Raw genomic sequence first — 17,149 nt, forward strand, 5'->3', positions numbered from 1 at the left:
AAGATCTGAAGTGGTATACAGTTGGATAATAATTACATTTGTAATGTGGTTTTGCAAGTTTTAGGACATGTAAAATAGTAGAAAAGGGGATAATACTATGGTATCGGCTTTACTCAAACACCTTATTGTTTACTTTCTATAGCTGTGATCCCCAGCAAGGCATTTCTCTAAAAGAGGTATATGTAAATAGGAGAAATAGATTGCAACATGAATGTGAAGGGGAGGGTGTAACACATAACTCATTTTCCTTATAATTCCATTGTACATTAACAGGACACAGAACACAAAGTAGTTGTTAACGGACTTTTCCAGAAAACGATCAGGGAGGTCTATTTATCTCTTAATCTATCTTAATATCAACCTTTCAGGTTCTGTGGTCACATTTTTTATTCCAAAAATAAAATTGCTAGTTTTTAAGAAAGACAATAATGATATTTGAAATGAATGCACAGAAACATGCCAACTTGAGAATAAAGGTCTGGATTTAGATATTTACCAACGTAAAGTAGGGAAGTAGAAAAGAAAACCTAGATCTTTTTAAAAAATATTTTATTTATTTTTGAGAGAGAGAGAGTGGGGGTGGGGAGGGACACAGTGAGAAAGACCAGCAGACTCTGCACTGAGCACAGAGCCCCACGCGGGGCTCCATGACCTAGGCAGAAACCAAGAGTTGGAGACTTAGCCAACTGAGCCACCCAGGTGCCCCCCAAACCTTAATCTTTATAGAAAAAAATAAGTCAACACAAAAAGTTAGTTATCTGTTATTCACCATTCGTTAAGTCCTGGAATGGTGCAGGAAAGTCTTTCAAGCACAAAAGTAAACTGATTTGTAGGTTGTTTTTTTTTTCTTTAAGATTTTATTTATTAATTTATGAGAGACACAGAGGGAGAGCAAGGCAGTGACACAGCAGAGGGACAGGCAGGCTCCATGCAGGGAGCTCGATGTGGGACTCGATCCCAGGACTCCAGGATCATGCCCTGGGCCGAAGGCAGGCGCTAAACCGCTGAGCCACCCGGGGATCCCTGATTTGTAGGTTTTGTTGGTTGACCACAAATAGTATCGTGTAACCATTTTCCTCAATATTAGAAGTCTGAGGCACAGAGAAATTTTATTGAAGCTTATTCGCTAAAGAAAAATATGCAACCTGTGGTCATGAGTGAAGAGGTACCCCTTAGGCACACTGAGGTACCACCCTGGGCAGGGTGGTCTGTGGTGTAGATGAGTCTGTTTCTTAGCCGCGGTGCCATTGGCCTTCTAAGGAGAACCAAAGGATGAAAGCCTGTCGTAGGGAAAGCGAGTTTCCTTGCTTTCTATGAAGAACCACGGACAGCTCCAGGGTGCGACAGAAAAAGCATTTATTTTCCCGACCCTGGATGGTAGTCCGGGTCAGATTCGGGCCTGATTCAGGCTGCGGCTCACTGATAATGAGGCGCACACCACCAGGCCTCTCTTTACTATTCGTTCTAAGTGTATTTACGTGAGCACGGAGGGCCCAGCGCTTCGCGGGCAGGGGTGAGAGAAGCAGCCTAATGAGCCCAGTTTTTAAAAATGGCCTTACAGCGCATGAACACCGAACCGGGCCGCCACGCGAGGGGCTGGGAGATGGGTCAGGCGGGAAAGCCCGTGGGTGGGGGCGGGGGCGGGGGCGCGGGCGCGGGCGGGGGTGGGGATCCCCGCAGCGCCCTGGGAGCGCTCCGGCTGCGGGAGAGCGGGTCCCACCCAGGCTGGGTCGGAGGAGCGACGCCATGTGCCGCGGGCTCCCGGCGCTGCTGCTGCCCCTCTGGCTGTCCTGCACCCTGGGGCCTCGGGGCTCTGAGCCCCGCAGGTGAGGGGGGCTCTCCCCGACCCGCAGCCTCCTGGCGGACGCGGCGGCGCGCGGTCCCGGGGTCGCGGGCGCCGTAGGCTCCCCTGGCTCTCGGCCGTGGTCGCGGCCGGGCGGGGGCCGTCGAGGGGGTCGGGCCCGGGAAGGGGTGGGGGCCGCGGGCCGCGCTTCTCTCACCGCCTCGGTCCCGGTCGCCGCTGGTCCCCTCCTCCGCCAGGGCGCGGGGAGGCCGGCCCTGCTCTGCGCCGCGCGGCCGCGGCTCCCGCTCGGCGTCCCGGCCCCGCCCGGCTCCAGGCCCCGCGCCGCGTCCTCGGGGGCAGGAGGGCGCCGAGGGCCGGGGCCGCCGGCCGGGTGGCGCGCGGGGGAGGCGAGGGTGCGGGGCGCTCGGGCTGGGCTCGGGCTCCGCCCCCGGCTCGCCGGGCCTCCTCCCCCCGCCTCGGCTCCCCGGCCCGCTCCTCCCCCTCCTCCCCTCCCCTCCCCTCCCCTCCCCTCCCCTCCCCTCCCTCCCCTCCCTCCCCTCCCTCCCCTCCCCCTCCGCCCTCCTCCGCTCGGGGCCAGCGCGGCGGCGGCGGCGGCGGCGGCGGCGGCGGCGGCGGCGGCAGCACCAGGAGCAGCCCCGGCTGCTGGTCGCGACGGCGGCGGGGCGCCCCCTCCCCCGTGCCGGGGCGCGGCGGAGGGATGTGGGGCTTTGCGGGAGGAAGGCTTTTCGGCATTTTCTCGGCCCCAGTGCTGGTGGCGGTGGTGTGCTGCGCCCAGAGGTAGGGTCGCGGCTGGTGGACGGGAAGCGGGCCGGGCGGCGGGGTGCGCGGGGGTGCGCGGGGGTGCGCGGCGTGCGCTGGCGGGTGAGCCGCCGCCTGACCCTTCCCTCCGCGCCCCTCGCCCCTCTCCTAGCGTGAACGACCCCGGGAACATGTCCTTCGTGAAGGAGACGGTGGACAAGCTGCTGAAAGGCTACGACATCCGCCTGAGACCCGACTTCGGGGGTAAGCGGGGTGTGCGCGGCCGCTGCGGGAAGCGCGCCCCAGCGCGCTGGGGCCCGGGCGGGGGAGGGGGCGGGGGCGGGGGCTTCGGCCGGGCCGCGGCGGAGCGGGGTGGGGGCCCTCGGCGCGCCGCCGCCGCTCGGCTGGGCGTCCCCGGTCCCCGGAGCCGCCCGCGCCCGCGCCCGCGCCCGCGCCCGGCTGATGCGTGTGGCGTGCTCTTCCCGCAGGTCCCCCGGTCTGCGTGGGGATGAACATCGACATCGCCAGCATAGACATGGTTTCCGAAGTCAACATGGTGAGTGCCCGCCCTCCGCAGGGCTGTCCCCGAGCCCCTGCCCGGCTGTTCGGCCCGCAGGACCGGGCCGCAGGCCTTCCGCGGCGGGAACGACCCCCCCGGAGCCAGCCCCGGCTGGGGAGGCCCCTCCCCCGCCCGGGGTCCGCGGGGGGCGCGCCTGGCGGCGGTGCGGGGCGGAGGGCGCACCCCTCCTGCGGCAGGAGAGGGACCCGGCCCGCCTGGCGCTCGGCCTCCCGCAGCCCTGGCGCGCGCAGCCCCGCCGGCGCTCCGTCACCTGGTTCTGGGGCTCCCCGAGCGCCGCGTCGCCTCCTTAGCAACAGGCATGGGGGAGCCGGGAAAGAGGCGACTGTGGGGGAGGCTCCGATTCTAGGTGAGAGGCACCTGCGGGTTCCTTTGTTATCTCCTGGAGGAGGTGCTGGCAGCTGGAGAAAACCGGGGACAGTGGTCTGTCTGTGTGGCCCACGGGGTCTGGGGCCGGTTCCCACGGTCTGGTGGCTTTCCTGAGGGCGCACTGCTTGGTGGAACCCGGCGGCCCGCTGGCCTGTCGCTGCCAGAGGTGCTGGCCCGGCCGGCGGCGCGGACTTCGGGGGCCCCGGGCAGCAGGCGGGCGCTCGGACGCGCGGCGCCGCCAGGAGAGTCCGAGGCTGCCGAACTCGCCGTCACCGAGAGCTGTGCGGATGCTGCCGGGGTTCAATACGGTAACCTGTGGAAAAGCGGGGGGCCGCGTCCGAGCTGGGAAGTCGGTGCCAAGGGTTTTTTTTTTTTTTTTTTTTTTTTTTTTTTTTTTTTTTGCTCAGGACGCTTCAGGACAGACAACAGGGAGTAAGGAGAAGAGTGACCCCTTTCATTTGTTAATTGAGCTGGAACATCCTGGGATTTAGAAACAGGTTTAATTTTCTGCTGAATGGCACTTTAGACATTGTAAGAATGAACATTTGGAAGCAGTACTTTTTGAGAGAAACCATTTGGCGACTTTTCTTTCCAGCATAACATTGAGAATATAATGAGGCATGGTTTCAGATAGACCCAGTAGGTTTCTCAAGTCTGGTGTACATCAGAGTCACCTCAACAAACTTGGTTTAAATGCATACTCTTAGGTTCCTCACTCGGAGAGATTCTGATCCATCCAACTGTGGAGTGGAATTTGGGGTCTCTGCGTTTAAAACTAGTGCTTCACACTTCTTTGAAATAAGTATTTTTGTGGACAGTATTCTGAAACATCGCAGTACGCTATGGAAGTAGGGACGTTTGCAAATAAATTAAGACTATTATTTTAAGTAGAACGTTTAGCCAGATATATTTAAAAATATATACTGCTGTGCCTTTTGTAGGAAGAAATCTTTGACCATACAAAATTAATTTCATCAAATTTTCACTCTTAAAGTTTTAAAATGATAATATGATTTTAAAGTAATGTACTTTTCTTTCAGTGTGTATCACTTAACACATTTTTGCACAAAGCATTATATTAATAAAAGGGTTACAAACACAGAAGGAATATCACTTAATTTTGTAAAAATAATCCTGTCCAAAATGTATGCTTTATGATCTTAAGGGAACAAGTTGACATAATCTGTAATTTTCTCAATTGAGAACTTCACATTATCTAGAGACAATTATTTACAGGAAGTAATTGAATATTTAGTGGATCATTATATCAGAAATCAGTATGTTGGATGTCAAATGAAAGAGAAGATACATTGATGTGGTCCTTTAAGAACTCTATACAATATTAAAACAACCAAATGAATAAGGAGAATGTGTTCTTGCAGACTATGGCGCATTTTCTTTAATTTTTAAGCTTAGTTATCCTGTTATCATGCTGATACTTGGTACCTTTGAAACCTTCACCAATAGTTGCCTAATTCATGTACCATGAACTGAAGTATCCCAATTTTCTTTGGACCCAATAATAGACAAACTGAAGATACAAGACATTATACTGAATAATCCTTAATGTAGTTTATATCCTAAAGACAATAATTGTGCATAACATAGCCATAGTATACGTGTATGAATTTTTTGTATTCTCATAATGGTAATTTTTGTGGCTCTCTAAACCTAAGTTTACTGTAAACAAAAGTTGGGGATTGATAGGATTGGAGATTGGAGGCTATTGGACAGATGGAACTGCTTCTCATTTGAAATATCTTCAACAAGTGGATTGAGAAAAATCATGTGCTAGAAAAATATGATTTCCTTTGACATACTTGCTCATGATTATCGTTATGATATGGACCTATTATTTTTTAAAGATTATTTATTAGAGAGAGAACATGCATTTGTGCACACACAGTGGGGAGGGCTGGAGGGAGACAGGAGAGACAATCCCAAGCAGACTCTGCTGCTGAGCACAAAGCCAATGTGGGGCTCCATCCCACAACCCTGAGATCCCATAACCCTGAAACCAAGAGTCCGACACTTAAGACTTCAACACCCAGGACCCCTTGACCTATATTAAAGAAACTTTGATTATAGCAGTGGTTAAGAATCAAGTTGGAGGTCATATTTTATAAGGAAAGAACAGGGAAATGCAAGCATAAGATTAGAACCATCCTTCAATCATGTTGCTTAAAAATAATGGATTCTATTTATGAATTTCCTTAATCACCTTACAGGTCACACAAAACTTAAGTTTTGTGAGGTAATGAAACTAAATGAGAAATGGTCTTGCTTTAAGAGTATTATAGCTATTAGAAGAAATATGTCAAATGGTTGTAACAAAAAGTAGGATGTAGTCAGTCCCATTAGAGGGACAAGAGAAAGATGCACATAGAAGAGAGGGAGAGAAGAAGAGGAGGTGAGATCAGGGAGGAGGGAGATAGATTATTTCTGACATGGAAGGTTTCATGGGTTAGTAGGGGGAGTAGAATTGTAACTGGCATGGATAGAGAAGGGTGTTGTGGGTTAAGGAGGAAGATTGCAAAGGTATGGGTGGATAGATAAAGAGTGTAGGAGATTACAAAGGGGAGATGAGATTCAAAAGATGAAATTGGAAAAGTAGTATACAAAGCCCTGTTCACTTAGATTTTTCTCTGCCATGCCAATTATAGTTGCTAATTGTCAAGACATAAGGAGCCCCATAAATGTTTTAAGCAGGTGATGACATGATTTGAGATGTGGTTTCAGATGAAGCTTTTATCTAAAATGTAAATGGGTGGCCCAGTTGGTTAAGTGTCAGCTTTAAGGCTTCACTTCAGGTCATAATCCCAGGGTCCTGGGATCCAGCCAATATTGGAATCCCCTGCTCAGCAGGGAAGGCTGCTTCATCCTCTCCCTCTGCTGCTCCCCTGCTTGTGCACATGCTCTCTCTCTTTCTCAAATAAATAAATAAATAAATAAATAAATAAATAAATAAAATCTTTTTAAAAAATTAAATGTAAATTAGGTAGAAGAGTGAGGATATTGCAGTAGAAGCAAAATTTACAAGAAATTTAGTGATAAATGATATTGGAAGTTTCATTTCTTGAAATTTTCTTCTCGGGTTTTTGTAGGTATATTTTTGAAAGCATATAATTAGTGAAATAAAAACTTGCCAGAGTTTCAGATAAGAATATGTAAAGTATGTGTATCTCAAGGTGAGACAGATATGAGCATGTTCATGAACTTTTGGGGGTGATAGTAAAGAATAACATACATCACATAAAACTGATATTGGTATTTTTCTGTTTAAATAGTTGTAAAGCAAAATCTTTATCCACTGGAAGTGCCTATTGATGGTATCTCCAAAGAACACCTCTATCCTCAAATAAATAAATAGATATATTTGTATATATATCTATACATCATCATGTTTTTTGGTATTTTGTAGAGATGGTCTTAGAATGAATTTGAGTATTTTAATATTTAACATTATTTTGCTATAACTCCTTTCATAGAGAGTAGAGATATTTTGCATTTCCACTTTTCCGAATCTTTCAATTCTTTTCATGTTGATTTGACAGCAATCAAATGAAAACCGTTTTGTCTTATATAACTTCCCTTGTTTCTCTTAGTTATCATTTTAAAATTACATATTTTTAAGGTTGTGCATGGTTAAGTATTTGAATTTAGTCTATATATTTCTTTAAGTGACATTGTATATATGAAAGAACACTGTCAACTGGAAATTTTTATAAACATTTGCTATAATTCTGATGCTTAAGCACCAGTCCTAGTGTATAATAAGCATGTGTTGAGTAGATAGGTGGAGAGATGAATAAATGGAGGAAAATTATTGAGAGTATAGGAAACATAAAGAAATATTAAAGATATAAAACAATTAGAAAATTTTATTTTCAAAGCAGTATTTTTACTCAGAGAATGAAGTAGTTTTTTTTTTTTTAAAGACTTTATTTATTTATTTGAGAGAGAGAATGAGCAGTGGAGAGAGGCAGAGGGGGCGAGAGAGAAGCGACCCCCCACCCCCCCAGAAGGAAGCCCAACGTGGGGCTTGATCCTGGACCTGAGATCATGAGCTGAGGCAGACACATACCTAACTGAGCCACCAGACACCCTGAAAATGAAGTAGTTCTGTAACTCTTAATTAAAAAATGAAAACGTTTTAAAGGTCTCACGAATTCTTTTTTAAAATTTGATTAGAATAAGCTATTGTTTGATTTATTAATTCAGAACAGAAACTACACATACTTAAATTTTACTTAATTAACTTTAAAGTATTAAGCAAAGAAAACTGGATTCAAACTCTACTCATATTAATAGTAATTTTTATGATTTGTCTTGTACTTTGTTACGACTTTATACTTTATTAGTCCGTTAAAATTAACTCCATCCTAAGGAAAATGTAATTACAGGATTATTTTTTTCTGATGTCATCCATGTAAATAAAAAATTACCTTTTTTCTTCGTCCTAAGTTCCTTTTAGGTTATATATAAGCTAAGGTACCCTTAGCTGTTACGAGATGCATATCCACCCATTATTCTAGTTTTATTATATTCCTTTCTATTTTATTGCATTTTCTTGTTAGATAATACACTTTAAAAAATGTCTAGATACAAAGTAAGTATTGTACATAACATAGTTTTGGCATATTTCAAGAGGCAGCTGTGGAACTGCATCACTATAGAATGGATACAATCTCACTCATATATACAAAACCATGCACGCGCACACACACATACACACACAGACATTTGCACCATCACTTTTTCTTTCCTCTCTTCAGAAAGCATGGGAAAAAAGGAGAAGTTCATCTTGGCTAGAGTGAGTTCGGACCTGAGGTCTGGAGAATTCAGTTTTTAGGCATTTTTGGTCAAATTTATGTTAATCCGTCCTTCCTCCCCACCTCTCAGAGTCTAGAGATTTCTTTGCCAGTAGTGAATGCTGAACCAGAGTCCAGTGTCCAGCACGGTGCTAGAATCTCAGGTGTAAGAGCTGAATCCCAGGAATCCAGGTAGTGTGCCAAAAAGAGCCTAATGGGATTGGAGTTTGGGATTCTATTTCCAAGTCTATGGGAACATCTAGTCTTAAGCAAGTCACTTAACACTCAGTAAATCAGTTGCAGGCTTTCCAGATGCCCATACCATGCCTTTACTAAATTGATTCCAAAATGATATCACACTTCCTCTACAGAGAAAATTGTGGTAGACAACAGCTGTGTAAACCCCTGGTAGAAAGCTGTCCTTTACTAATTTTTTCTAGAGCTTTGGACCATACTTAGAGCTTGCATATTAATTGTTATTGGCATTTTAAAGGTTGGAAATGTGCTAATGCTTTTATTACAAAGTAAGCTGGTGGATGACTCAGCAGAAAGCAAAAAGTGTTTCTCTGACCCAGTTGGGGTTGGAAAACCGGTTCCATGGGAGGGACTCCAGGGGTAAGGTCCACAGAGTGTGTTGGCATTTGGTTCTAGGTTGCTGCATTTTGTAGGTATGGCTGTTTATTGAGGACATTACTTTTCACTGGCAGTACATTTCATGCATAAGTTATGATCATACATCAATGCTGGGGCACTGATAAGAAAACATATAATGAACTTAAGAGATGGATGAAAATAATACCTTACATAATATGCTTTACAAAGAGGAGTTTGTGTTTAATACTGGAAGGAATGATACGGAGAGTGCAAAGAGAATGCTGTCTGTGTTTTCCCCCAGGGAGGTTGTAAAGCTTATGTTGCTGCATTTCTTAAAAGGTGGATCTTACACACATTGCTCTGTTGTGATCTACCTCTTGCTTGAGCCTATGGCTGACTCAGGGATTGTACAGTGTATTGCATATAGAAGTATTTGGTTTGAATTGATGGTGCAAATACGCTTACTTACATATAAAGATTTTTCCAGTTTTTGCAAGTAAAGTGATATTGATTCAACCTTTTATTTGCTGTTGTGACTCTTCTTTTCTTACGTTGGTACCAGGACTTTTCTTTCTTATATGTGCTCTGTATTACATCATGCATATTGTCATTGCATAAGAAGTCTACCAACCATTTGAAATCCTTTAAATTATTCTGTAATACATGTTGTGGTATAACTTAAAAAAATGATAACTAGCGGTTTTATGCCATTTTGTAATTTGTGAATTACTTCAAGTATTTTGTCACTTGATCTGAAAACCTGATGATGAACTTGGTAAAGTTGATTATACGGGTGTTAGCCTCATCTCCATTTTTTAGAAGAGAAAATAGCCATAGGAATGACACTAACTTACTGCATGGTGAAGCCAGCACTTACTCGGTCCTGCTGCTTTTGGTGTTTCTACCTCATACTACAGAGCAACAAAAAATACTGTTACAAGTGCACATGATTTTATCTTCTTTTGTGATTTTCTTTTTGTTGTCTAAATTAGATCCTCCCATTCTACTTTTCCATGAAAGCTTGTTCTTTGCTTATAACACTTATTACAGTGTTACATGTGATTAGGGTGTATTTATTTGCTTAAAATCTTTCTCTTCCATTTCTTTTCCCATTAGATAATAAACTCCATGAATCAGAACTGTGTCTAAGGAGAGTCTTTGCATGGCCTGATACTTGTTAGGCACCTATTAGACATTTGTTGAAAGAAAGTATATGAATGAAGAATGAATGAATGAATATATATATATGCACATAAATAAATAAAAATATAGCTTTCCAATGAAATTTGGGCTCATGACCAAGAGGAAGCTTTTACTGTCTAAGTGTGATGGATAGAAATTTTACCATAAAGGACTTAATTTGGCCAGAATTTGTATGATTGCACACAATATACCCTTAGCTGGTATTTTACACCTGTTACCCCTTTCATTGGAGAGCTTGTATGCTGATTTCAAAGGAGAAAGGAGTGTAAAGTATGGAAGCAGTGCCCGAAAAAGGGTTGGTGTGGATATTCTAAACACCGGTCATTGTTGCCTTCTCACACTCAAAGTTTTGTGTCCACTTGTCAAGTGTATGTGGGTTGAATTTTTCTATGTGACACAAGTTTTGATTCTTATATACAGATTCATTAGTCTTTGCCTTCCCTTCCCGATGACCACTGAGCAGTGCAGTGAGGCTGCGATGGTTTTCATTTGTTTTCTAGCTTTCCAGTTTACTTCTGGACCATTTATGCCTGCCATTAAGAAAATTCTTTAGCTGCAAAATTTGGAACACTAAGACTAAGATAGGTCTCACCTTTTGGCAATTTGCTCAGTACCATCAGTTCAATAGAGAGTCAAGTCTCTGATTTCTCTGGCTGGATGTGTAGAGTTCCTTTATTCCTTTTTATTAGGAGACCACATCAAGTAATTGAAGTCATTTGTAAGCATTAACTCATCCCTGTTTTCATTTTTCCATTGAACTTAAGCATCACACAGAAACATTAAGACAATGAACAAAAACTTTAGCATGCATGGAACTGACATTTCAAATGAATGGGAATAAAATTAAGATGTAAGAATGTCACAACTCTTTAAAGGCCCTAATTTATGTCTCTTCAGTTAATGTGAAAGAGGATATGGATTCTGTTGATTGCAGTATCATCGTATTTTATCATAGTTCTACAATGAAATAATTCCTTTTATGTTAAATATTGGCTAAATCCACATGCTGTGATTCATGATATGAAATACATTTGTTTTATTTTGAATTGATTTTAAAGGATAACAAAATCTACTGGTTTAAAGCTAGATAATCCTGATTGTGTTTGATACATATGTATAAAATACTTGTTACTCAGTCTAGCATCACATCACTGTTCCTTTTAAATTCAACTTTTAGAATAAGACTTACCAGTTGGTAATACTAATAAATAGAAGAAACAAGTTTTCTGGGTCACCCATTCTACATGTTCTGTGTATGTGTGCACGCGTGTTTCTATGCAGCCCCAAATTTTCTTTAAAAGAAACAACAATTTGGATAATTTGTTGTAATATTATTGATTTTTCTAATCCTGCTGACTCTAAATATCTATCCAAGAGATAAGTTCAAATATCTGATAGGCAGTAGACTTAGAATGGTTACAGAACCTAGGGCCTGTCATGTTGAATATGCTTGGTGAATTTGTTAAATGGATTTGTATAGCATATGACCCTTGGGGTAAAGCTGTACCTTCGATTTGTTTTATATAGAGAGATTCTCTTATTTGGGTGTTTGTTTTGCACATAAAATGAACCATAGCTTTATATGTGAGGATTCCTGTGAACTTGTTACATAAAAAATACAAGTTATGGAAAACAGTGTATTTCCTATGATCTAGACCAGTAATTCCAGAACTATAGACCAAGAATGTTTCTGTAGTATTAGAATCATTGCAGGTGGGAATAGCTAAGTGTTCTGCAAGCATAATTTCTCACCATTGGTGTATTCTGTTCTTTGCCTTTCCAAAACAGTACACATACAGAAAAACAATTGGGAATAACTGAGTGTAAGAGGACCAGGATTGATTGTACTATATTCTGCTATATTCCTTTTATGCTGTTAAACATCCTACAGATAATTCACTGGTAGGAGGGCATATTTAATTGTGCTGTTGAATGAGTTTTATTTCTGAATCTTTCCTTTGTTTTGGCCCTGGGTACCAAAATTTCATGTGAGAATATCATTTCATGTGGTAGGGTCTAAAATAATGGTTTCCTATGAGAACACTGCTCTATAGGATATAAATGTGGGCCCCATGATCAAAATATTTCTGTTCAAATCATACTGGAAATTATGTTAAAGATGTAAAATAGGTTTCTTTGCTGCAGGAATTTCAAGCCCATAATATGCTAATGATTTTGTAAATCTTCAAGGCAGGAGTGAAGAATTCAATATTTAAAACACTAGATTTCACTGGACATTTTTTTCTTTGGAGGGGGGAGTGGAGGACCCAATTAACACTTCTTCATGAAGTTTTTTGTAGAACACAGTTTAGAAAATATGGGACTAGTCCAGTGAACCATAAAGGCTTTCAATATGGCCATTTCTTGTAAATGATAACTGAGAAGATTGCTACATTAATAAAACCTCTTTTGGGGAAGCTGACCACAGCATGGAAGGTACAATTTTGATCAAGAATCTACAAGTACCAGACAGCACGGGTGGCTCAGCAGTTTAGTTTTGCCTTCAGCCCAGGGTCTGATCCTGAAGACCCGCGATCGAGTCCTATGTCGGGCTTCCTGCATGGAGCCTGCTTCTCCCTCTGCCTGTGTCTCTGGCTCTCTCTCTCTCTCTCTTTCTCTCTCTGAGTCTCTCATGAATAAATAAATAAAATCTTAAAAAAAAAAAAAGAATCTACCAGTACCTATGGGGATGGGTGATATTTTCTAAAAATGAAGAATAAGCATCTGTTATAATTGATAAAAAGACAAAGATTTTGTTTTACGGATAATGACTTTGTCATATCGAAGGAAATCTGTGTATTTTAGGCTTCCTTGTTTTCTTGTATTATAAGAGTACAAATACATGATACAGAGGCGAGATATATGTGTTGAAGAGGAGATGCAAAAGACTCTTGGGCCAACAGCAGCAGATAAATACTGAAAGCAAAATATGGCTCCTTGGTGCTATTGGGCTTGGCCAGTGCTTTTTAGATAGTGGTCTGTATGTTATCCATATTTATGCATAAAATAACATTCTTTTTGGATGAAAAATTATTGTGATAAACATATTTAACATCCCCTAGCATAAGTCATTTCTAAAATTTTCCTTATGACTAATTGTCTATAGTTATATGAAGAATTTATATATGTTTATGAATAGTCAGTGATAATAGTCTATAGGGCAGATGCATTTTCTGGATTCTTCAATAAACCACAGTAATGTCATAAGGGCGCAGTATTGCTCAATATTGCCTCTACCACTATGGAGGCCCCACTGGGAATCTGTGGTGGGCTCAGGGATTGTAAAAGATTGGTGGTAATCAGCAGGTAAATCAAAGTAGATCCAGAAAGTATAAAGAGATTTAGAATGTCAGTTGATTACAATAGTAAATGGGGGTTTGTTTGTTTGCTTGTTTGTTTTTAGCATTTAGAAGTGCAGAAAGCTGGTTTAAAAAAGGATTCTGATTTTGGAAATATAGTGTATCTCTCTCTATATATATATCTATATAAATAAATATAAAAACATAAGAAATAGATATCTTATATAAATATATATTATATAAATAGATTTATAATAAATGTTTATAAATATAAAATATTATATGAGAGAAATAAATACTTATAAGAAGTATAAATATAAAAAATACATATATTTCTTTTCTCCCATGCTATGGCTTATTTAGCATTATACTGTATTATTTCAAAATTTTATCTTTATTTTATTATTGAAAAGCTACTCTCAAAGCTTGAGATTTTACTTTTTATTGTAAATGGTTTGGAATTTTAATTATCTAGGTGATTTCCTCAATGCCCCAGGCTGTTTTGTCTTTAGAGACCATAGGGGGTCGAACTTGCAAGATTGCCCTCTGCAGTGGAAAGAGTTGCTTGTCAGAACACTTAGATCCCATGGAAGGGTTTGTGGGAACTTTGGCAAGTCATTCAAACTCAATGGCCCTCAATTTGATCTTTGTGTGTTAATAGGATTCTCTAAATTGCCTTCCAGTTCTGGTTTCAGTGATTCTTAGAGTCCGTGAGCAGTTAGAAACATAAGGGGACTTTCTGTTTGCCTTATACAAACCACTGCTTGTTCATTTGATACTGCACGTGGCTTATTGGTTATCTGAGGGGTTGTCATCTGGCAGTTTGCAACCGTTGTATTCTAAGCATGGCCAGTGTGAAACCCAGAATGATTTTTTGGGGACTATCTAGTTCATGTGCTATGAAATTATGACATTTTGTGCATAAAGAGCTGGGATTTTGGGACACCTGGGTGGCTCAGTGGTTGAGCATCTGCCTTTGGCTCAGGTCATGATTCCGGAGTCCTGGGATCCAGTCCCATATCGGGCTCCCCGCAGGGAGCCTACTTCTCCCTCTGCCTGTGTCTCTGCTGCTCTCTCCGTATCTCTCTTGAAAGAATAAATAAAATATTTTAAAAAAAAAGCTGGGATTTTAAAATCTGCATCCATGTTCATCAATTTTCAGGTCTCAAACAGTCGTATTTCCTTTTTCAGTCTGAATGTAGAACTATTAATTTATGAGCAAAAACTGTAGTTGACTGTTAAAATGCTTTTTAAAATATTCACCTTTATATTATCACCTAAGAAAAACACTACATAAATGTCTCAGTTGCTGTTAGATTCCAAGTTGTCTATATTCAGATTTTTAAAAAAATTATACATAAGTTCAATTCATGAATCATTTTGAATGTTCTGTGTTCTTTTGGTAGCATAACATAATTTTAATATTGTTTGAATTCATAATCCAGTCCAAAAGGAAGAGGGCATAGGCTTGGTCAGCGTCATGTGGACTGCTGCATTCAGCCAGTTTGGGATGATAAGCCAGCATTCAGTGAAAAAAATTTTAAACTTAAACCTCAAAGGTAGAATTTCCCTATTGTGGCATTTCTACAAAAAAAAAAAAAAAAAAAGTTTTACCATTTTCTACTTTTTCTTGATTCATAGTCTCATTTAAAATTGAATTTCTTGTACATAAAACCCAAGCTAGTGAACATGTGTGGATATAGGGATGAAGATTTGGCTTGCCTCTATTAGAGATTACAAAATAAAGCATATAAAATTGTCTAATTTTATTCCATAAAAGGAAAGGCGTGGTATGCCAATTATTACACAATTAGGAAATTACCTATAGGATTAGGATGATATAGACTAAAATGCATAGTGTGACCCAAATTTAGGTATGACCAATCAGTAATCAAAAACAAAAACAAAAACAAAACAAAACAAAAAAACCCTCAACGACAACAAAAAAATGCCCAATAATTTTCAAAGTACTTAGCTCATATTTCTCCACTGTAGGTGAAATCCTGCTAATTTGTAATATCTGTTTAAGGGGAATTGTAGCACAGTCTGAAGTGATTTCCTAATTTACCACTTTGAAATAATTTGTCTACTGTGATAGTTCTCAAAGGTTTTCACTCAGTGTTATTTCTCTCCCTCTTTCTTCCTCTCTCTCTCCCCCACAAATGAGAGGGGTATGAAGAGTCTGGCAAAATTCAGATATTAAAGGGGAAAGATACTTTGCTGTAAATGTAACCAAGTTTGCACTTTAAGAGTAGAGCCAACTCTGAGGGTCATGAGCAATGGCTGGTTTACTGAGATTAAAGAAAAAAAGGCCAAATAAAAGAGATTTTCCTGAATGACATTTATTTCCCCTTACCAGATAAGAAATGAGGGCTTTACCTGCCAGTTTCTCTCACCATTTATCTTTTTGGGATTTTGAATTAAAAATTTAGATACCTCAAGAGCCATTTTGGCTTAGTAATGTTTCTTCTTTTATCACCTCTCTCAGTTTCTGAAACAATGAAGAAAAATCCTCTTTTCTTCAACATTTTTCAGAAGAAAGCACAATGAAACTTGTTAAACAAAGGTTGACAGGAAGGCAAGTATCTATTAATTGACATCCCATTTCCTGATAATGCCAACAGAACCTGCTCATGCTACAATACTAATAGAAACTTGTCAGTTAACCAGAAGAAGGACTCACATATCAGTCTCAGATATTACTGAAGTGTTTTCTCTACTACTAAGTAGTGTGAATGTTTCTAGGTCACTCTCCTGTGGAGATTTTTGTGTGTGTGAATATCAACATAATAGAAATTGTGAAAACAACAAAACCCTAAAATGTAAAAAGAAAACATGGAGGAATTCCATTACACTGACAGCAGAGCCTGTTGAGATGGTAGAGAATAGGGGTGAGGGGGTTATTTAGTGAATATGTGTCACAAAACAGTATTTGTGGTGCTCCAACATGAAGTACTATACCTAATTTACACTTGTTCTAACAGTTATTCCAAAAATAGACTATGTGTATATAGATTTTTTTTAAATCCCAGGCTTTTCAAAGCACCTTGCATTTACAGGTCAACACTAGAACTTGCTGCAAAGAAGCAGAGCAACCAACTTTCCCCCTTTTTTAATTCTCAAAATAATTACTATTACTTAATGCCACTTGTATTGTCTTTCATGACTTGGCTTTCTAGTTCAACTGCTCCAATGACTAGCATATTGCTGTGCTGCTCCGTTGACTAGCATATTGCTGTACTGCCTCTTTCATTCTAAATACTTTTAGATTTAAAAGGTGGCTTAACAAGTATATAACTGCTCTCATGCCCAGCATTAGAGGGACACCTGCTGGCTCAGTCAGGGGAGCATGGCCCATAGGGGGCTTGATCCCAGGACTATGGGATCTGATTATGGATTATGGATATAGGATTATGATCTGAGCCTAAGGCAGCCACCCAGGCTCCCCTAATTTGGCTTTATATTAAATTTGACTTCATCTTAGTTTTATATTTGGGATGCCAATATGTATAAGGAACAAAGTATACAAGTTCATGTCATTGTTTTGAGTGAATTAGAATTAATTCTAATCCCCAAATTAAATGTTATACCAAAAAATTAGAATGTTTCTCACAAATCAGGCCTAAGGAGTTGGAAAAAAAAAATATTGTTAGGTGCTCTGAGGTCATAGTTGGTCATTTTTATCTGGAAGAGCACATCAGAATCTACCAAGACATTTTAATCTCAGTGTAATCTCATATTTAATCTCAGTAAC

At 41.3% G+C, this 17,149-nt stretch overlaps 1 protein-coding gene across 6 annotated transcripts in view; it reads left to right on the top strand.

Moving 5' to 3' along the window:
* Positions 1-1,683: 1,683 nt before the first annotated feature.
* Positions 1,684-17,149, top strand: part of GABRB3 (gamma-aminobutyric acid type A receptor subunit beta3) — a 231,924-nt gene continuing 216,458 nt past the window's right edge. For 3 of the 6 annotated variants that reach the window (XM_038532577.1, XM_038532581.1, XM_038532579.1), the window contains exons 1-3: positions 2,413-2,581; positions 2,715-2,806; positions 3,031-3,098. In XM_038532577.1, coding sequence (XP_038388505.1) covers positions 2,502-2,581; positions 2,715-2,806; positions 3,031-3,098 — 240 coding nt within the window. In that variant the 5' untranslated portion in view covers positions 2,413-2,501. Of the gene's footprint in view, positions 1,827-2,412; positions 2,582-2,714; positions 2,807-3,030; positions 3,099-3,354; positions 3,469-17,149 lie in introns of those variants that run through there. The other 3 variants (XM_038532578.1, XM_038532580.1, XM_038532582.1) reach the window with 3 other exon arrangements.

The sequence above is a fragment of the Canis lupus genome, chromosome 3 (genome assembly GCF_011100685.1).
Source record: "Canis lupus familiaris isolate Mischka breed German Shepherd chromosome 3, alternate assembly UU_Cfam_GSD_1.0, whole genome shotgun sequence".
Lineage (NCBI taxonomy): Eukaryota > Metazoa > Chordata > Mammalia > Carnivora > Canidae > Canis > Canis lupus.